The sequence below is a fragment of the Myotis davidii genome, unplaced genomic scaffold (genome assembly GCF_000327345.1).
Source record: "Myotis davidii unplaced genomic scaffold, ASM32734v1 scaffold496, whole genome shotgun sequence".
Taxonomy (NCBI): Eukaryota; Metazoa; Chordata; class Mammalia; order Chiroptera; family Vespertilionidae; genus Myotis; species Myotis davidii.
This window is the reverse complement of record NW_006289398.1, coordinates 3,130,387-3,152,563: the sequence shown is the minus strand read 5'-3', so window position 1 is coordinate 3,152,563 and position 22,177 is coordinate 3,130,387. Positions and strand designations below refer to the sequence as shown.

General features: G+C 52.0%; 1 protein-coding gene across 2 annotated transcripts in view; it reads left to right on the top strand.

Annotated features, from left to right (window-relative positions):
• The window catches only part of RAI14 (retinoic acid induced 14), a 50,064-nt gene that overhangs the window by 5,085 nt on the left and 22,802 nt on the right, over nt 1-22,177 (top strand). For both annotated transcript variants that reach the window (XM_006761768.2, XM_006761767.2), the window contains exons 3-4: nt 14,907-14,995; nt 20,545-20,609. In XM_006761768.2, the coding sequence (XP_006761831.1) occupies nt 14,907-14,995; nt 20,545-20,609 (154 nt within the window). The remainder of the gene's footprint in view (nt 1-14,906; nt 14,996-20,544; nt 20,610-22,177) is intronic.

The window sequence follows — 22,177 nt, the reverse complement described above, 5'->3', positions numbered from 1 at the left end:
AGTTTAAATAGGAAAATGCTCAGCCTTTCCTACCTAAACACCAGATGACCCCCAAAGTCCTGGGAATGAGGCGGCCGAGGCAGCCATGTCGGCAGACATTCTCCAGAAGCCTCCCAACCCAAGGTCAGCGACCAGATGGGCGGTTTGGGCATTCTTCAGTCTTTCCCATCTCTCCCTGCAGCACTGCCTTTAGGGGCGGATAAGAAACCTTGCCTGAAAATTCCCTCCCTCTAAAGCCGATCAGAGGGGCTACAAATGAGTGAAAGCAACCAAATGGCTAGAATTCATGTAAGAAAGAGTAGAAGAAGGGCTGTACCCTGGGCCGGGGGAGAACAGAAGGGAGCCGGGCAGAAAGTTGAGCTGCAGGCTGTTTGTGGAGCCGGGCCTGGCTTCTCTCCGCCCATCTGTTCCCGTTCCCGGTGGAGGTGAGGAAGTGGGAGGGCGCCCTGGCCCGAGACTTCTGGCCACGGAGCAGTCTAATTGCTTCAAGATGGTCTCCCCTGCATGTGGTGCGCGTTTAGTGAACGTTATGTGTGTTTGTCTTAGGAACAACCAGACTAAATAACATCACTGCTGGGACTGTAGCATTTGAAGAAATACCACCCAGGCATGTATGTATAGACAGAGAGATAGATATAGTCTGCACACACGGTCCACGCTTCAGAAACCTGATCTTTGTGGCTTTGAAAGCAAGAACCTGTGCAAGTATTCTTAAATGACTCTGTGGAGCTTAAATCTGAAATACGGGAGGGAGGGAGCCCTTGAATTGTGTAAGTCATGTGACAAGGGGGTTTTCTGGCTGTTGGCTTGGTGCCCTTTGTCGCTGTTTCTCAAAACAGGGTGTATTGGGTATTTCATTCCAGCCGTTGAGTCTTGGAAATCAAGTCAATTTGGCTGCCAAGTTAATTTACCTAAAACTGCTAGACTTTGTGTATAGCGGCAGCCTTCCTCCCTGCAAAATCCCCTTCCAGGCAGAGTCACCCTGTCTGTCCTAAGACCTGTTGCCATTGGACAGAGGCATACGCTAATGGATATAGTTGCTGCTATAGCAAAGCCACTCTGGTGTGGGTCAGCGAGGTTTTCGAAGGTGATGGAACCTCTGCTGCTACCAGTCAACGGGCCCACATGTTTGTTGCATTAATCCAGCCGTTGGGAGGGACTCCCTGCCTCTGCATTGTTCCAAACCCTATTGTAAGCGCAGCCCCAGGAGGAGGAAATGGGGTCCTCATCTAGAAGATGCACAGCATCTCGCCGAGGAGACAAGACCGACGGACACCTTGCTCACTATAAAATCCTCGGCTGCAAGGGGTGCAAGAAGGGGAAAGACTTGGACGCACTGCGGTAGCTGCGCATGCTTCCTGGCCCCGGTGTGCTGTGAGGCGGGCCTTGCAGGGTGGGTCAGGAGGACTGGGCAGGTGCAGGGAAGAGAAGCCAGTGTTAGTGCTGGTCCCAGCATGCGGCCATCCCGAACTAAAGGAAAAACAGCGACACTGTGACCATTGTTTCCTTCTCTCCTTGAAGGGCTTATCATTGCAGTTCAGGGTCAGGGCCCCACTGGACACTAGACCAGTGGTTCTCAACTTGACTCCCATTGGAATCACCTGACAGCTTTGAAAAATGCTGGGTGGCCCCGTCAGAGACCCCTGTGTCGTGAGCCTGGGGTGCAGTCTGGGCCTGGGGATTTTCAAAGCACCCAGGTGACCTGAATGCTCAGCCCAAACCGAGAACCGCGGCACTACATGTTGAGACCTGGGTTTCCCAGCCCAGAGCTTCCCAGCAGGTCCCACCCCCTGAGAGCTGACAGGTGGGCGGAGGGAGGTGGGAGCCCGTGTGTGGTGTGTGTGTGTGTGTGTGTGTGTGTGTAATGCTGTGCACAAAATAAAATTAAAATGAAAGCTAAATTTGGGCTTAATGTATATGATGTCAAAGTAATATAAGTCACGAGCTTTTAAAAGGGAAATAGGGTATGTTAAAGCTTAACAGATCTTACTGCAAAATTGTGCTTTAGAGGGAAGACTTGTAACCACAGAAGTGGTGCAAGTGGATGAGAACTGAATGGGAAGTTGAGAGCTACACTGAGAAAATATTGGTGGGTCACCGATTTTTCCTTCCCAAACTGTTTTCAAAGCCAGATTAAGTATATTGAGGCTGAAGGGCTTCAGACACTCAGATGGGTCATGTTCAGAGCTGAAGCAGGCTGCCTCCCCCCCTCCCTCTGTCCTCTGGCATGCCCCCCGCCGGCTGGACCCGCTCCCGCAGGCGGAGGTCAGCGGAGCCTGGGAACTGTAGTAGCGCCTGTGATGGAGAGCAGAGCCGGGCGGATGGGCGTGGGTCCCACCCACCAGGCAGGGGCTCCACTCCGTCTACCCCCACGGGAGAGGGCACCTGGAGCAGGCGGTTCTCACGCTGACAGCATCCAGGCAGTTCAAGGGTCGCGGCACACAGATCACTCAGCACGCGCCTGTCCTTTAGACACATTCCTGTTCCTCCCCGGGGTCCCTGGAAGGCCTGCCTTCCCGGATGCCACCGCCACCGCCCCTCCCACCGAGTCTTGCCTGTCATTCAAGGCCCAGCTGGCCGTCTCCTCCGCGAAGCCCTTTCTACTTTCCAAAGGGACTAGACTCGTGGTCGCCACTGTCTCCTGAGCCAGCTGGGATTGATGGGTCTCAGTTACCTGTGTCCTTCTCTCATCCCTGTTCGTAGACTGTCAGGGTCAGAGTTCATTCTCGGGCGGTTAATGAGAAAGGAATCGCTGTGAATCATGTTAATCCCGAGTGCCCCGCTGCTGGGCGAGGGGCTTCCTCCGTGTGACGCGTCGGTCAACACCCTCGTTCATTCTTTCCCCCATTTTAAAGGCCGCCCGTTTCCTCGGGGTGTTTCTCAGCTGATGCCCTCAGTCACCCTGGAGTAATTCAGGAAGAAGAATGGGCGGGTGAACAAGGTTCGGGAATTAGCACAAGTCACCTGCTCTCGGCTCGGTGCTGAGGCTGGGGGTCTGTCGTGACCACAGGAAACAAACCTCTCCGTCTGCCCTGATGGAGATTTCCTGCAGCCCCAGGGCTATTTCCAGGTGGCGTTTTGAGGCCAGGCCATCCTGAAGAGCTAACGCTCGGCTGCAATGCCGTGGGGTCTGTTAGACCTGAAGATGTCGTCTTTCATCTGTGTCTCCTCCCTCCTGTCCCCAGGAGGTCTCTGTCCCCAGAAGGTAGCCCTGCCGATTCTGTGAGCCCGTCCTGAGCACTTCAGACAGGAATCCTATTTTTGCAGCCTTTGCTTTCTCTCATGCCGCCACCTTTGATTATATCCACCTGGAACACGGAGCAGGAAAGGGCAACCAGTGTCCCATTTCTCAGCCTTCCCGCCACTTGGGTTCCTCGCAGAAGCAGCGACGCAGTCTCTGTTGCACCTGCTTTTGACATCACTGACAGCCCGGCAGCCCCGGCCGGCGCTGCTCCCCAGGCGCTTTCTCTCTGGGCTGATGGGGTGGGTCCCCGCTGGTGGAGTAGAATTTAGTTCCAAAGGCTTTGTAACTAGAAGCTCTTAGAGAGTCAGTTCTGCCTGTCTTGCCCTCAGATTACAATCTGAAATGGGAATCCAGATCCTTCAGGATGAAGGGGTGTCCCTCTGAAATGTTTGGTGTGGACGAAGCCTCTTCGGAGCTCGGTGACCTCATTAGAATGTACACGGTGCAGCATTGATTTTGAGAACTGGACAGAGGCCTCAGTGACCACGTGGACAGGTGAATAAACAGGCCAGTGAACTTGAGTAACTTTGTTGTCACAGAGGAGGGATGGCAGAGTGAGACCGAAGCCAGAGAACGCTGGTTTTTAGTTCCTACGTCTTCCTACTGTGCCGGTGGTGGGAAAAGCGAACCTGTATCAGAATCGCCTGGGAGGCTTGTCAGACCAGATTGCTGGGCTCCACCCCTGAGTCAGGGCAGGAGCCCCCAAATTTTCATTTCTAACAAGTTCCTTGCTGATGCTGATGTGCTGGTCTGGGCAACACTTTGTACCATGTCAGATAGCAAAAGCAAGCTTATCCTATATAATAAAAGGGCAATATGCAAATTGACCCTAAAGGCAGAACGACTAGTCACTAAGACGTGCACTGACCACCAGGGGTCAGATGCTCAACGCAGGAGCTGCCCCCTGGTGGTCTTTGTGCTCCCACAGGGGGAGCTTCGCACAGCCACAAGCTGGGCTGACTGCTGCGAGCGCAGCGGCGGTGGAAAGAGCCTCTCCTGCTTCCTTGGCAGTGCTAAGGCTGTCTGACTGCAGCTGAGGCCCGCTCTCCGCCATCAGTCAGACATCCCCCGAGGGCTCCCGGGCTGCCAGAGGGATGTCTGACTGCCAGCTTAGGCCAGGCTGAGGGACCCACCCACCCCCGTGCATGAATTTTCGTGCACCAGGCCTCTACTGATAACATAAAAGACAGCTTTTCCCTAAGAACTTACATTAGAACCCAAGAAATACATGGTTATGCAGGTTTATGGGTGTGTCTTGGTTTAAGGAAACTCGGAATAGAAACTTTAAACTAAAGAAGCAAATTCAAAACTAAAGATTCACATTATCTCCCCCTCCCACCCCCTGGAAAAAAAAATTTGTCTGCCTGGAAAATTGCAGTAGACGAGACACGGTCTCTGCTCTCACGGGCCATACAGTCTAACGGGCACACAGACCCTAAGCATGGGCCTCTCAGGTAACATCAGGGACACAGGAAAATGAAGAGGCCGGGGCCACTCTGAATGCACGTGGGAGCGAAGGGCCTTCTGAGCAGACTCCTGTGTGTGAGCGGATTCCTGAAGGGAGTGAGGGACCGAGCTGCGTGCTTTCCTGTTGTCTTGGTGGAGGGAACAGCAAGGCAAAGGCCCCGAGGTGGGAGGGTGTTTGGTGTGAATGGAGAGAGCGGGAAGGTCAGGTTGGATGGGAGCCTTTGGGCCATGGCGGGGCAGGGGCGGGGGGCGGATTTGGGTTAAATCCTGAGTTTAAGTACTTAATTTTCCTGATTTGTTTTTAATATGATTTAATATCATGTTCTCCCCTCAGAAAGATGTCGCACAAAAGGAATGCAATTTAAGGGCAGGCGATGTTGGGTGTTTGGGAAATGCTGGCGCTCTCAAGGGATCCTGAAAGCTGGTTATTGGCACGAAGTATTTCAGTCTTACCCTAGGGACCCCCTCCCTTGGGTAGAAAGAGATTTTCAGAGGAAAGAAGGGAGACATAAGCACATCCATGAAAAGCTGCTCTTGGTGTCAGGGCAGCGAATGCAATCCCTGATCTTTGACACATTCCCTGACCTCTGTGGGCCTCAGTGTCTTCATCTGTGAGATGGGAGCGTTAGACGAGTTTATCCTTCTGAACCCTCTGACTGTGGGAATCTGGGCCTGGCTAGTCCGGATAGGGTTTGGTGCGTGGTCATTTCTTGGTGTGGGCGTGTGGTTTGCCTGATTTGAGGAGTGAGTGTGGGTGCAGAGGCAGTGGAAGGAACTAGAAGTGCCGGCATGGCAGCCCCCTGTTCATTCCTGACTTCACCGCCAGCGCTTCTGGGACCAGGAGCTGGAGCGGATGATGGGAACCAGGAAGAGTTTAGTCCGAGTGAAATTTCTGTGAATGGATGTGCCTGAAAAATCAAGGTCTCTTCAAAGCAGCCCCGCGAGTGTGTCTGGCCTCCAGCTCTGTGCGTCAGCGGGCAACCCGAAACCTGGATTGTTTGTTATTGCTCCGCAAGATCGCAGGAACTTTCCAGGCGGCCACTCGCGGCTCTGGAGTAGCTGCAGCTCCAGTCCCCTTCAGGTGAAGGGCCTGGAGCAATAGCCCAGCCCGGTCCCCACAGCACTTATGTCGGGAAGGTTTGCACAACGCGCCGGGGGCCGGTAGGAAGTGGGGCCTCCCAGGCAGGCTCTGTGTGCCTCTGCGCTCCGGTTCCACTCCTGCCTGCCCGTGGAGAGCCTCCGCGGCCCCCGTGAGAAGCCAGTGTTTGCTTTTTGGCCGGAGGCTTTCATTTTTCCAGTTTAAACTTTGTTCTTTAAAGAGCTGCCCAGCCAGTAAGTGATACTGTGCAGCGTTGCCCAGTCTGCGGAGATTTAACAAGCGCGGCGATCGCCTGGCACGGCGGTGAAGGGCCAGCGCTGCAGGCAGGATGCCCGGGTTAGGAGCCAGGCTCCCTGCCTGTTAGTTCTGGGACTTCGGACAAGTTTCCAGACCTCTCTGTGCCTCAGTTTCCTCCTCTGTAAAATGGGGTGATAACATGACCCCTCCCATGGGTTGGCTGGGATTATAATGAGTTCAGACACAGCTAGTGCCTCGAGTTCTAATAGATCCGCTGCTGTTACTATTGATGAGGTTGGTATTTAATTTCCTTGAATTCCTTAATTTCCTTGCTGTAGAGCTGAGGGAGCTGAGGTTCAGTGTCAGGCACGATGCCGGAGCAACAAGGCCACAGGCCCAGCATGGCACCCGGCCTCCAGGCCCCTCCCCTCCCTCTGCTGGCTCCTCCACCCCCTTCACTGGCATCCGGCTGCCTGTCAGGCTACTGGGAACATCAGGGAGTTGACCTGCTCTTGGGGGTGAGAGCGGGGTGGGGAGATGGGGAGCCACAAAACGCTTAAGCACAGAAACCTTGGGAACTTTCCAAGTGACAAAAGCAGAGACATTCCAGCGACTGGTAAGCGGCAACGGGATCACAGTCGCATTATGTAAGCCCCGGGCTGCTCTGCTTGTGCCTTTTAGATGCGTCTCTGTCTCAGGGCCCAGCGAGCTTTAGATGCAAAGCGAACATCCCCGATCGCAGTGACCCTCTAATCCGCGTGGGTTCCCTTTGTGAGGAACACACCACGAGATTGTCTTTAAGGCGAAGGGGGTTATGTTTTCAAACGAACCTTGAAACAGTGGGTGCCTGGGTGAGAATGATGGCGGCGATCTGTACTTGTCATCCACGGAGAGATGCTGTCAAACCGCGTGTCCATGTGAGGTGCGTTGGCTGGGAGCCTTGTACACGTGCGGTGGGGACAGAGCCTGCTTTGCTTCTTTGCTTTGCTTTCTTTTCCCCAATATATATATATTTTATTTCAGAGAGGAAGGGATAGAGATAGAAACACCAATGATGAGAGAGAATCACTGATCGGCTGCCTCCTGCACGCCCCCTACTGGGGATCGAGCCCGCAACCCGGCATGTGCCCTGACCGGGAATCAAACCGTGACCTCCTGGTTCATAGGTCGACGCTCAAGCCCTGAGCCACACTGGCTGGGCTGAGCCTGCATGTCTCACAAGCTCCTGTTCCAGGGGCCACTCTTGGAGGAGGCAAGACCTGAGCTATCGGAGTGTTGTCACTGAGCTCCAGTAGAGTCTGGAGAGCCAGCCTGCTGTATCCTCGGGCCGGGGCCAGCCTCCCTGGCCCTGGGCCTGGGGTGAGAGGAGTGGTTAGAAGGTTTTTATACCCCTCCCTTCTCCACTGCATTCTTGACCTGTCTAAAGGCAAAGATAAGCCAACAAAACCTCTTGTGAGATACATTGCTATTATAGACTCTTAAATGACATTTCTTGTCTTTGAAAGAAAGGCCACAGTAGATGAGTGGATAAAGAAGCTGTGGTACATTTATGGAACATTATGCAGCTGTGAAAAAGAAGGATCTCTTACCCTTCGAGACAGTGTGGAGGGACCTGGAGAGTGTTATGCTACTTCAAGTGAGACCTGGCACTGGAAGTGTATGCTACTATTGTGGAGCGGTGTTCTAAAGCAGACAGTGCACTGTCCAATCTCAGAGGGAAGGTGGGGGTGGGTGGGTGGGTGGGAAGAGATTAACCCATGGACACAGACCATAGTGTGGTGAAGGGGTGGGGGATAGGAGCAGAGTGGAGGGGGTTAATCGTGAAACAGGGGACATCTTTTCAACAATAAATACTTTCAGATAAATTTTTTTAAAAAAGGAAAGGCCATACTTTTAAATTAGGAATAAAAGCCCCTATAGAGCCAGAGCCAGAGATGTTCTGAATTTGCTTTGCATTCACTCTTTTATGTCTTTCTAAGGGGAAATTTCAGCTGATAATGAACCGAAAAGAGTTTATTAAGAAAGACTTGAGCATTTCCCCTCTGGAAGATGTAGACTGTAATTAAAATTCGCATCTCCTAAATGAAAGCCTGCCGGACGGTAACCAGGCTTGGCTGCGATGTGGAGAACCCGGAGCCCTCCTGCGTCCATGCTGGGATGTGAGATGATGCAGTGGCTTTAGAGAACCGCTCAGCACTTCTCCGCAGCTAAACATGGTCCCTGCATGGCCTGGGGTTAGTTCCATGGCAGGCAGTTCCTCTGCCAGGTACCGACCCACTGGAATTAAACACAGACTCTTGTACATGAATGGCTTAGCAGCATTCTTCCCAATAACCCAAAGTATCTGAATGACCATGGCCAATGAGTGGATACACAAAATGTGGTGTATGTATACAATGGAATATTTTTAAGGAAACAGTGGAGTGCTGAGACATGCTACAACACGGGTGAACCTTGAAAGCGTGCCAAAGGAAAGAAGCGAGACACAAAAGCCCATGTCCTGTATGATACCATCTTTATGACATGACTAGAATGGGCAAGCATGCAGAGGCAGCATGGAGATTGGGGATTGCCAGGGGCTGGGGTAGCATGGGAGAAGCAAGGACTGCTCATGCGTACGGACGGGACTTGTATTTTATGGTGATGAACATATTCTGGAGCCAGAGAGTGCTGCTGGTTGCACAGCTTTGTGAATATGCTAAAAATAACAGAATTGTGCATTTTTAAACTATGAATTTTATCAATGCAAGGACTAAAATGTGATCTTGCTTCTTCAGTCTTTAATGTGTCTTAATGGAATGATATTCAGCATCACACATCCTGTATAATAAAAGGCTATTATGCAAATCGACTGAATGGTGGAATGACAGTTCGCTATGACGTGCACTGACCACCGGGGGCGTATGCTCAACGCAGGAGCTGTCAGTCAGACATCCCCTGAGGGCTCCTGGACTACGATAGGGTGCAGGCCAGGTTGAGGGACCTCTCTAACCTTCCCCCCACCCCCGAGTGCATGAATTTCATGCATCAGGCCTCTAATTTGTTTTTAATGGACAATCAGAATGTCAGTGCCTCAACCCGGCACTATGGACAGTTTGGACGTGGTAGGTACGTGGTGGTTGTGGGGAGCTGTGGGGTGCATTGTAGAGTGTTTGCCAGCATCTCTGTCCCTTAGACATTCAATGCCAGTAGAATGCCCCCACCCCTCTCCCTCACATAATCAGAAATATCTCCAGACATTGCCAGACATGCAGGGGGAGGGCAGCACCCTCACCCCCAGTAGTGAACCTCTGGTTTGTCTTCCATCCTCCACTAAAAGCCGAGACCCACGAGGGAGGGGCTGTGTTTTCTCCACACGTTTCTCAGGGCTCAGAACAGTGCCTGGCACATCAGTACTGCAGTCTCAGAGTCAACAGAGGAGGGAACGGATATATGTAGTTATAGCAGTGCTTATAAAAATACACAACTACAGACATAGGAAAGCTGCCCCAGACTTGGGTTAGTTTCAGTACCCTAGAATCAATATGGTCAAGAACAGTATCTTTGTTCTAGGATGGGGACGCATTCATCCACCTACTGCTTTGCGTCTCATCTCACCCCAGTCTGCAAACTCTAGATGCAGGTGTGTCCTTTCGCAGTTCTCCAGGACACAGGCCACCAGGGGCCACCGGCCATGCTCTTTGCTAGTAGTTGCTGACCTGGGACAACATCTGGTCCCTAAGCCGAGGCAGCCCCACAGATGCCTGTCTGCCATCCGGACGGGGGTTGCCCCAGCCCATCAGTCACCTGGACGCCACCACTGAGATGCCCACACTATCAGTCAGCAGTGAAAGGAAACCTACTCCTGCCACCTGCAATCAGGTTCTGTCGCCGATTAACCAGTGTTTCCACCCGACAGCACCCAGCATTCCACGTGAGTGTCCTATTAAAACTTGGCTCCGCTTCTCGCTCACCTTCAGAGGCTAATGTAAGGACTCGCTGCTGCCAAGCCCTGCTGTGGGGATTAGCACTTGCACCCACGGTGCCAGAAAGCTAGCTGCTCAAGTGAGGGCTTGCGACAAGGCGTGGAGGGTGTTTTGTTGCCTGCAACTGTCTACAACTTTGTTCCTGAGTTTCCATTCAATGGCAAAGCATGCCGAGCCGCAGTTTGCCAACCACTGGGCTAGGGTGAGCATTTAGCTTTGATTCTCTCTCCTTTTTTCCTGCCTCCCTCCCTCCTTCTGTCCCTCTCTCCCTCCCTCCCTCCCTCCCTCCCTCCCTTCCTCCTATCCTCTCTCTCTCCCTCTTTCTTTTCTCCCTCCTTCATTTCCTAAGCAGAGGTGGTTCTAATTCAGCGTCTGCTAGCCTGTCTTCTGGACATTGAAACCAAGTCCAACATGTCTTGCTTGTTATTCCCTGGGATATGCCCACAGAACTGACGAGTCCATTTCAGAGCACGTTTCAGAGCACCTACAACTGCGTGTGCTCCTATGTTGGTCTTCCTTCAAGACCACAGGCACAGTTTAACGTCTGGATTTTGGCGTTTCTTTATTGCACCGCGGGACAGTCTAGACTGGTGCTGGCTGTCATTTAAGTCAGTTGTTTTCCTTATCCTTGGAGAGATGTATTCTTGAACCTTTGAAATTGGTTCCTATTTTGGCCTAAGACTAAATCAGAAAGCTTTTTAGAAGTCACTTGTCAGATGCCATGTAATTAAAGTGATCTGGCACATTCTCCCATCAAAGCGTTTTAGCCAAAATACCCAAACGTCTTAAATAATCAACTCTGTTATGTGTGGAGTTGAGACTTTTTTTAAAGCCTCACTTTGCCTTTACAAATATCTATAATCAAATAATATCCACCCGAACCTAACCATGTACCCTGTGGGTGGTCACACACAAAATACCCGACACGGGCAGCCTTCAGGGTTCGAGCAGGAAGCAGGTAGCACCCTCACATGGGATGGGTGACTCCAGGTGAAGAAAGGCACTGCTTGCACATTTGTGGTGGATTAAACCAGCAAGGTGGACCGCAGCCCTGAGCAGTAACCGTGAGCATCGCTTCCCATCTGAAGGCGCAAGGAGAGAGAGCAGTTCCCAAACGCCGAGGGAGAGCCGGTGCACACAATGTGGCCTTCCCAGAGGAGGCAGCCACTGCCAGGGTGTGGCCTGGTGGAGAGAGAGGAGGGGTGATGCCCTGCACTCGTCTCTCATCCTCTTGTCTCTTGTGTCTTCCATTGGTTGGACCCAACCAGAAGCCGAAGGACAAGGCCGCCCACTGGGTGAGTCCAGGAGAGGCCTGCCTCCTGGGCCGCAGCCCCAGGGACAGGTGGAGGGCAGGGCTGGAGGGGCAGGCAGAGCACAGCACGGGTGCGTGTCCCCCAAGAACAAGTTAAATAGTGAGCTTCTTTTTAAAAAAAATATATTTTATTGATTCTTTAGAGAGAGAAAGGGAGAGGGATAGAGAGTTAGAAACATCAATGAGAGAGAAACATCGATCAGCTGCCTCCTGCACACCCCCTACTGGGGATGTGCCTGCAACCAAGGTACATGCCCTTGACCGGAATCGAACCTGGGACCCTTGAGTCCGCAGGCTGACGCTCTATCCACTGAGCCTAACCGGTTAGGGCTAAATAGCGTGTTTCTTGACTGTGTTCCCATTTCCCGGAAATGCATCTCCTGGGAGAAGGCGTGATGACACATAGGGGAGTTCCTGGTCTGTCTGGGAAGATGAATCGGAAACTTCTGGCAAAATGACCAGCTCTTCCTTTTTGGCGTATCCTCCTCTCATGCTCCTGGGTTTTCGAAAGTAGAGCCACAGCTTTTATGTGCCATATAAACACAACAGACACCTGGTAGAGTCTTATTCGAAAAACACCTTTAATCAAATCCCGTCAGTGAAAGTGATGTTAGCTGAAAGCATGCTGTTAGGTCAAGCAGTGCACAAGGACAAGCCCGGTATCCGCCCTCATATAATTGGCAGTTTCTAGGTATATCTGTTGGTATTTTGTTTATCTGGAAGAGCATTGATGTGGATTTTTTAGGTGAAATATGTGAGAAATTGATGCATTTGGAAAAGACTGTCATCGTTTTATTTTCTGAGCAGGACACAGTATTCTGCAGAGTTCCCAGAACAGAGGAAAAAGTCACTCCCTGATCCAAATTCTACCAAGAGAGGAAAGATGAAACAAAATCAATCTCTCTCTCTCTCTCTCTCTCTCTCTCTCTCACACACACACACACACACACAATTTATTAAAGCATATACAGTGAAACCTTAAGCAGCTGATCCCTCAGTAAAACGTGCTACAGCCATCAAACACAGGTCGGTTTCTGTTGGTAAGAAAGTCTTTATCGCAGGATTGGGTAGTGAGTCCAACGTCCCAACACATCACTTCTCCCGCCTTGTAATCCTCATTGACCTTCCAGATAAAGATCCCGAAACCCTTCAAGGCCCAGGTCAGCCCCAGAAACCACGTCAGACTCCATTTCTCCACGGACAGAAATGGCGCACAAAAATGCTTCACCGCCACGTGTCTGCAGTTTCACCCCATAAACGGAGTCTGCAATCCAGGGGTCACCTGAGCGGTCTGAGTGGGGAAATATAAATAGTAAAGGGGGGGCACATGGAGAGGTTCTGGGTGCTGGCGGGAGATACGAGGAGGGCATTTGGGTCCCTGGCCACGTGTTCACTCGTATGAAGATAAAGTGGGCATGCTCCATTTGTGAAAATGAGCAGGCTATAGAATTATGATATGTGGTTTTCTTTGCATATGTTATGCTTCAATCAAAAGTTATACAGAACAGGGCAAAAGTAGGTTTATAGTGGTTTGCATGGCAAATAATATCATAAACAAGAAATACTAAATATTAAACAAGAATAAACTCTGTGTTTCGGGTACTCACAACTGTAACCCTCCTTTTGCCCCTACCCTGTATGTCTAGGTGTGTGTGTGTGTGTACACTAATCATTGCTCCCGGTGCTCTTACTTGTAAGATAGGATGTGGCTGCCCTCTTGTCCAGATAGTTTTGGTTTCTCCCTGGTCATAGGACGTAGCAGAGAGAACAGCTCAGAAAAAAGCACAGACATGAAGAGAAGATGAGTATTAAGGCTTATTCTGGGGCTTGTAGATGAATAGCCTTGAAGACAGAGGTCAGTAATTGAGACTCTTGCTGGCGACTTCATGTCCTCAAGAGCAATTAAAGTGTGTAACATGTACTGTTATGAAGGAAGGGGGCATTTAGAGACCTTTCCCCAAGGCCAGTTAAACAATTTGCTGCTTAAGGGTGAACTTACTGTAAAATTGTGTTAGGTCAATGATGATGAAAAACAGAGGTATACTCGTACTGCCCGGTGAGGAGGTTCTTTTGGTTGGGCTGTATTTAATCAGGAATTCCATTTAAATAAGTCACTACATTTCCAAGTATTTCCATATGACCAAAGTTTAACAGTTGTGTGAAATCATCTACAAAGCGGAGTTTGACTGTAAAGAGACATTACACATGAATGGCTGCACAAATGTGGAAATAGTTGGTGTGATCAGAACCAGGTAGGATAAAGTAATAGTCTGTTAGAGCTGCAGGAAGCATCCTATATCATCTGATTCAATCCCCACGCTCTCCAGTGCAGGGAGTGTAGGCTCAGAGAGGTTAAACGGACTTCCCAGAGGCACCTTGCTGACTTATGGTTGCTTGGCAGCCAGAACGGAAACATCTCCGTTTGCTTCCCTGTCCGTCTTCACGCAGCCTAGATCTCGGGGAGCAGAGGTGTGGGATCAAGCTGACCCGGGTTTGAGTTGGTTTACCTCTTGGATTTGCTAGTTGGGTGTGATCCTGGGCCCCAGTGCCAGTCCTGGTTTGTGAAGAACATACTGTCTGGGCCTTCATTCAGAGCTGCAGACACTACGGTGCTGCGTGGCAAGTGTCCCGAGAAGGCAAATCCCTAGAACAGAACCGAGGCAGGTGGATAACGGGAAGGTTCAGTGACTTCTTCCCTGAACGAAGGAGACAGAAGAGGGAAGGCCTCCTTGGCGGAGACCTTCCCAAGGGTGTGGGCCTCCTCGGCCTCTGGGCCTGAATGCTCCGTGGAATTGGACTTTCCTTCTGCCGGCAGTAATGCCCTTCATTCTGGGACCTGCAGGGATGACTGGGATGGCATGTGGATGCCATCTCTTCTTTTCATGGCAAGTCTAAACACGCTGGGCATGGCTTGTACTCCCAAATGTTACTGAATTCTGAGCTTAATTGTGGGCTTTAGTTCATGCTGTTTGCACCTGCGTGTAGACACCTGCCATCTATGGAGACAGTATAGGCCTCACCTCAAAAGGCTGTCATGTGAATGAAAAGAGGTAATGTAATGGCACACATTACAGAAGTTGTGTACAGCAATTGTCATTCAGCTGCAACACAGCAATGGACCTGATGTGGGTGTTGTCCCAACCATTGTTGGGTTGGATACCTTTCTCCTTATAGAATATGTTTCCTAAAAATAATGGCTTTAGTGAAAGCACTAGGCAACAGAAAATGTTGATAAAGTACCTATTATTTAGGAATTGAATCTAGTTGCGAGTCTTTGAGCATCGCTTTGTGAAGTGACAAATGTGTCGTTGAATCTTACTTTTTTCCAAGCCTGGTCTTTGGATTGGAAGACCTAAGACAAGCTCCTGCTCCATTGCTTAATAAAAAGTGTCCGTGAGCAAATTCTCAGACCATGGGGAGCCTCAGTTTCCTCATCCTTAAAATGAGGTTGATAATAATACCTACTCGCTGGTTATGGAGCTCAAGTGGGAGAAAGTAAGTGTTCACGACAAGGCAAAAAACGTTGTCGGGGATGAATGCTAAAGATGGAAATCTGAAGGAGACTGTTTACCTCTTTTCCAGCTTTCATCTCGCTGCTACAAAAGGACACGTGGAATGTCTCAGGGTCATGGTTACGCACGGCGTGGATGTGACAGCGCAAGACACTGCCGGTATGTGGTCTTTATCTCTTAAGTCAACAGGCCGGCGCAAGAGCAGGTGCCACAGAGCGGGGTCCCTGTGGAGAAGAGGCTGGTAGACCAGCTCCAGGGACTGGGCTCTGAGGGCGTTTCCTCATTTGTGCTGCTGCAGGCGTCTTTATCTTAGATGTGGTTTGTCAGGGGCACACTGCGTGCTTCTCATCCCCCATTTGCAAAATCTTATCTTTAAAATTGTATGTAGGGACCATGCAACCTTCTCTACGTCTGTTTTGAGGAATCATGATGGGAGGTGAGAAATGGAATGCGTTGCTTGGAAGCTCATCTTGCCCACTGAGATACGCTCTGTGGGCAGAGGCCGTGGTCCTCCTCTGGACCAGCTGCCCAGGGCCACCCCCATGCTGTGTTTCAGTGCCTCCACATCCCCTGGGAACTTGGGAGGAAGGTTGAGAGTGAGCGAGGAGAGCAGGAAGGGAGGGAAAGGAAGGAGTAAACAGTATGCACACCCTCTGAGATTCAGATTCCATTGTCTGGAGGTTGCCAGACAGCTGGTATGATTTTTAAAGTTCCCCATGTGGTTCTCATGTGGAGCCAGTGTGGACAAATGGTGAACAAAGCAGGGGCAGAGACCAGGTAGTGGGGGCCTATCTTTTATGAACGTCGTTCCACTGCAAAGAGCCGCTGGCTGTGGTCTCCGGCCTGGGTTCTGCCCCGCTGGCCACACCGGAGGATCAGAGCAACTCCTGAGGGCTCCGTTTCTCTATTGAACTTGAACCTCTTTGCCTCGTTCTAAGGCTTTCGTTCGTTCTTACTGGGATATGAAATCAGTCCGACTCCATAGTCTTTTCGTTAATCCATAATGGATTGCCCCCACCCCCACCCCAAACACTGGCCGCCTCAGAACAGTTATGGGGGGGGGGAGGGGCCACCAGTCAGGAAACAGAAGAATTATTCCTCAAAAACTGGCTGGAAAACTTGTGTTTCAGAATTGTTTCCAAAAGTCTGGCACTTGTTAAACAAATTTAAAGATTCCCGGTGATTGGGAATCTCTATTCTTTTTGAATAAATGTGTTCCTTTAGGGCAGGCCACGAGCCACTTGAAGTCAAGTCAGGTGAATGCGATGCCACTGGGAAAACCATTTTCGGTCGAAAATAGGGCGTGATTGGAGTAACAGCACGATTTCCCTGAGCAGTGCCACCAAATGCTCCCCGAATGCTTTGAGAATTGGCGATCCCAGTAGAAGAATGAATGGTTTCCTTAAGTGCCTGCCGGAGGGAATGCTAATTTATGTCGTACTGACTTGAGTCCTCTTTAATTCCTAGCCCTGCTGATTTGGTTTTCAAGTTCATTGTGTTCACTGGTGACGTTTTACATGTAGAGCTAGAGTCCCCTGGATGGGCGGGACATCCTCTGACATAAACAGGGCTTCTTCCAAGGAAACCATGACCTGAAAGAATCCGCTTAAAGGGCACGAATCGGAGCTGGAATGCAGTTTGGTTTCGCTGCATTTGATGCCAAGATACAGGTTTCAGACGGGAGTCTAGTCATTTGCATCAGAGCCAAGAATCTTCCCCTCCCCGTCTTTCCTTACGGGGAGAATCAGGTAGTCTGATTTGCGCTCATTGTAGGAAATCTGGGAGAGACAGAAAACTGTAAAGAAGGTTAGCAGGGCTTCTGCTACCAAGAAGAAGCACATTTTACTGTTTTGCTGTATTTCCTTCAGCTTTTTCCTGGCACATTTTTACATAACTGAGGTCACATGTGATAATAAAACCTACATCCTGCCCCCGCCCCCCTGAAAAAATATTTTACCAGCAGTCTTTCCTCTAGTAAAAGCTCTTAAGAAGCGTAGGTATTTTGTTGGTTTGTGTGTTTGGGTTTGTTCGTTTGGGTAGAATTTGTATTCACCACCAGGGCCCTCACTCCACTTTTAAGAGCCTGGGGAAGCGTTGGGCAGTGCGCCCTGCACACCCCTGTCCACCTCGGTGACACTGCCTCCAAGGAGCAGCACTGGAGGGGCAGACCTGTCCTGGCTGCCTCTCTGGGCCGGCCCCTGGGGTCTGCGAGTCCATTTCTTGCATCCCGATTGAAACGGGTGGAATCCGCGGCGCTCTGTGGCCCCAGGACGCTGGCCAGACGTTCCGGGCGAGTAGAAAACATCTCGGAACTGCCCAGTCCCTTCCCTCTCGCCCAGCATTTTTAGCAACGAGGTCAGCACATTGGTCCATGGCTTACTGTTTTACATTCGTCCCAATGAGGCTCTGACTTGTCATGATTTCTTGAGAGCCTGCGAGAGGCCCGAGAACAAAAGAAGGAAGAAGCCGGGTGCAAAGGATGTGCGTGGCAACGTCTGCCGTGTTATCTAGAGCAACACGGCCTTTCTCCTGTCACAGCAGACGAGATAAATGTGATGGCGTTGACTGCCCAGGCCCAGCTCCTTCCTGCGGCTAAAACTCCTGCCCCCATCTCTCCCTCTCAAGGCCTATCAGAGGCCCAGGCAAGGACCAGGACGTGAGTCACTGTGCCTTCCGTGCTCATCATTCATCCAAAACATTTGTGCACGGTGAAGGTCTGCACGAAAGGCCCGGCTCTCACAGGAGTGGTATTTGCAGTCAACCTGCCTCAGTATTGCAGCATCATTCCTGAGAGACGGCCATGTTCATCCCGGCACCCCCTGGGGCTAGCCCTGCAACAGCCCACGACTCTTGCCTTCTAAGTTACACTGGCCTTTTTCCTGAGAGCCAAGTTCCGCTGCAATGCCCTTGAATTAGCATCGCCCCGCCATGTGCCTCGGGGAAGTTGCTTCCTGATATTCCAGACAGACCCACAGCTGAATGGGCCAGACGTACACACTGCCTCGGTCCCGCGAGACTGTCACTAATCTCATATAATCTCTCCAGAAAGCTTAGCACTGGGGAAAATTTTTTTTTAACATTAGCACCGAGAGGCATCTTGCCTCGGATATTGTCCAGGGAATCATGCATCATTCGAGTTCTGTGACCATTTTAAATGAAAAATACTTGCGTGCTCCTGGTTAGGAAAGTAGATCACGGGGCCAAGGAGTGAAAGGATCTAGTTTCTGTAGAAGCACGGCACGTTCTTCGGGTCTCGTGGCCGGGACGCTGGGAGCTCAGCGAAAGCCGGCGTTTGTTTATGGTGAGTGGTTGACATCCCCTACCCCCCGTGTGGGGAGCTGAGCCTGTGTGCAGGGGGTGCTGTTTATGTACAATAGCTTCGGTCCGCGGCACAGACGATCGTTAACACGTGCCTACGCAGCGTGAACCGTCTTCTGCCGACCCTCAGGATGGGCTCCAGACGCTCAGCTGTAAAGCGTCTGTTTCAAATGCAGGCTGTGCTTGCCCTTACAGACTCTGGTCCACATGACCTTGGGAGCCAGGCAGCCCCCCAAAGCCTGTTTAACGGATAATGTAACTGCACTCACGCCACAGCCTGGGAGGGGGCTCATGCAGGAAGAGTAGGAAGGGGAGGGGAAGACCTTTGTCCTCCTGCTTCCCAGAGTCATTCCTTCGTTTCCTGATCTTCCTCATCCTCACCCTCGTGGGGGACGGAGGGATTCCCGCCTCTGAGGTCCCACCCCCACAAAACAGCCCCCCTCCAAATACCCTTAAAACCTCCCAGTCCAGCCCTAGCCGGTTTGGCTCAGTGGGTAGAGAGTTGGCCTGCGGACTGAAGGGTCCCGGGTTCGATTCTGGTCAAGGGCACGTACCTTGGTTGCAGCTTCCCCGGCCCTGGTCAGGGTGCATGCAGGAGGCAACCAATCGATGTCTCACTCTCTCACGTCGATGTCTCTCTGTCTCTCCCTCTCCCTTCCATTCTCTCTAAAAATCAATGGAAAAATATCCTCAGTTGAGGATTAACAAACAACAAACAAAACTCAGTCCAGCTCAGATCAGACAGCAGGAGCCTGACCTTTTGACCTTACATAGGCTTCGTGCGGTCCACTGTGACCCTAAACCCTCGGGTTTTAAACATGGTGTTTCCTAGACATGTCGTCCTCTAGTAATCAGGGGATTTCCGCTCAGTGTTGCAGAGTGAAGACTGACTCAGAAAGGAGAAATGGTATTTGGAGATGGGACCATCATGTAAAAGAAATTGTTCCTCTGAGCCAGTGGTTCTCAGCTGGGGTTGATGCCCCTGCACGCCCCCGCCCCCCCGGAGATTTAGCAATGTCTGGAGCTATTTCTGATTAACCGACATGGGCATCTAGTGGGTAGAGGCAGAGATGTTGCTTAGCAACCTTCATGGCCCAGGACAACACCCACAGCGTCAGGTGCCAACAGAGCTGAGGCCCAGGGGTCAGGTGGGGGTGGCTGGGTCAGGGGGTCAGGGAGCGCAGGAGGTAGCCTTTCCTCGGTGTGCCGGGTTGGCCGGGTGGTACCTGGGTTCCCTCCGCAGGCGTTTGTGATGCGCACACCCGACAATTCAGAGTGACGCGCGTCGTGGCGAGCCCACTCCATGCCGGCCGTGCTGTGGGCACTAGGCGTGTGGCAGGGAGTGAGGCAAGTCCCGTGTCAGCGAGTTTACATTCTAGAGGGGAAAGGAGAACAGTCAGCTACCTACCCTGTGGCTGTGGGGAGAGATGGGGGGCGGGGGGGGCGGCAGTGCAGTGGGAAAGAAGCCGGGAACCTGTTCTGTGCCGTGAAGATGGGCGTGTGGAGCAGGGAGCAGGAGTCACAGGCCTGGGAGGAATCGGGGTTCGAGTGGGAGGTCGGGAGGGTCCTCATCAGAAGGCAGTGGTTCCGGGGCATCCGAGCGGGCGGGAGAGCACGCGGGTGGCTGTCCCAGAGGCAGAGAGCCCAGGCAGCGAGAGCAGCCCCTGAATGCCGGCGGGGGGGGGGGCTGCTGGGCCGCAGGTCCCCAGGCTGCCCCTCAGCCTCTGCCCTAGGAATCCCACAGGTCCATTGGGCCATGGCGGGAGGTAGGTGTAGGTCAGGGTTCCCAGTTACCTGTGCGCAGCCATCAGAGTCTCACGTCAGGGTTGCGCTCCTGAAGGAAATGGAGAGAAGCCTGCTGTCATGGTGCGTGTTTTATGCGCTTCTCCTCCTTCTACGCGGGGACCTAGACTCTGAGAACCCCGGTCACTCCCATTCAGGGCCGGAGGAGAAGCGGAGGGGAGAGAACGAGAGGTCAGGTGTGCTCTCTGCTGGTTGCTGGAGGCCTTTTCGGGTCCCCTCGCCTGTGGCGTTGCCAGCCTGGCGGGGCTGTGGGCACGGGGCCTGTGGCGTTGCCAGCCTGGCGGGCTGTGGGCACGGGGCCTTTGGCGTGTGTACTGGCTGCTGAAAGCAGAACTTTCGGAGCTGAGTCACATCAGAGCACAGCGCGGAGCCTGCGTGTTATCCGGGGGGCAGGGTGCGCGGTGTCCTCCCACCGCCGTCACCCTGAACTTCCCAGATAAGAAGCTGAGGCCCGACTCTTAAGAACAACAGCCCCGTCTTCGCTGGGGAACAGTTTATTTCCTCACAGTTGTCTTCATTACAGAGATAAGAGATTTAACACGTGTGGCCTTTTCTTCCCCCTATTTCCCCCCCTTAAATCTGTTTAGGACACAGTGCGTTGCACCTCGCAGCCAAGAACAGCCACCATGAGTGCATCCGGAAGCTCCTTCAGGTAAGACAGGCAACAGCTTACCATGACACACCTGTCACTTCCAATGTGTGACTGTAACCTTAGCTGTGAAAGAACAAATTCTCTTCCTCCTGCCTCTTGCTCCCTCCTTCCTCTCCTCCTCCCCCCCTCTCGTTCCCTCTCACTGTCTCTCTCCCTCTTCCTCTCCTCCCCTCCTTCCTCTCCTCCTCACCACCCCCCTTTCCCTCTCACCATCTCTCTCCCTCTTTCTTTCTCCTTTAAACTCCACCCCAGACCCTGGGTTTCCTGGGCAGAGTCACTATGAAATGACAGGGAGGAGGAGATGGTTTCCATAGCAACGGCACTGGTGGGGGATTTGGAGTGTCTTCCTGGAATCCAGCCTTTTTCTTTCCTTTCGTCAACTCCTCGTTTTCTTTTCTGAGGCCTGTGCCCTTTACAGAGTCCCTTAAAAACCTTTCTCCCTGCTAGTGGGGGTGCCCTCAGCACAGGCCCTCCACTCCCCTGGTCCTCTCTCTCCAGTCGTCAGTACCAGGCGGTTCTTGCCAAGCAAAACCCCAGCCATTACTTCCTTGTACGTAACTCGATGAGTTGTTAGTTCTTAGGTTTTAAGTTCTTTGTTTAACGCTTGGAATAATTTTAAGCGAACTGCCTGGTTCCACAACCTCCCAGGAAGTTTACAGTGATCGCTTAGGGTGACCATTTCGGTGACGACTTCTGGAGATCTTTGAAGGTGAATATTTAATGCAATCTCAATAGCCCCCTTCCCGAAACATCCAGCTGTTGCCAGGCAAAGGCAAGCTGGCTGCTTCCAGGAACAGCACAGAGCAGTAAACCGGGTGCCCCGAGTCCTGTCCATCCGGCTGGCTCGCCCTGGGCGCCCCGCTGGGGCCCGCATCCTGCTTTCTCGGGCCTTGCGGTTCTGGGGCAGAAACCTGGTCACAGTCCTCACCTTGCCCGGCTCTGCTGATCACGCAGCTGCTTTGTCTTGCCTGACGTGGTGCCAGCTGCCGCCAGCACCAGGAATGCTTAGCCTTCCCAGGGCGGACGCAGAATTCAAGGGAAACTGGCCGGCACCTGGGCTGCTTGCTGTGTTTATGCGGAGGCTTCTCCCTGAGAACAGGGAGAGGAGACCCTGTCCAGTCCGCCTCCTCTGGAGAAGGGGAAGCACGGACCAGCCCGAGGAAGGCCCTGGTCTTATCTCGGTTTTTAAAACCTACGTGCATTTCAAATCTCCACTCCCACCCTGGTGTGGAGACCCAGACTCCGCATCTGGCTCTGATTTTAAGGAGAATGAAGCTGACAGGCCAGGGATCCTCCTGGGCAAGGACCAGACATTCGAGCCCCTGATGTAATCGTATATCTGGTTATGCAAATGGATTGGTTTCTCTGTGGAACCTTTGAAGCCTTTAAACAGTTCCTTGTGCTCTTCTAAAATTAGGCCACCGCCTGGTAAGTTGTAACTTGACCTTCATTCTTCGCCCCCCCCGAAGGGCAGGCAGGCATCTCCCTCTAACGATGCCTGTTCTTGCCTCCCCGGAACTTACCATTCGTGTGAACGCTGTTTGTAGACAGGAGTTAAACCTGAGGCT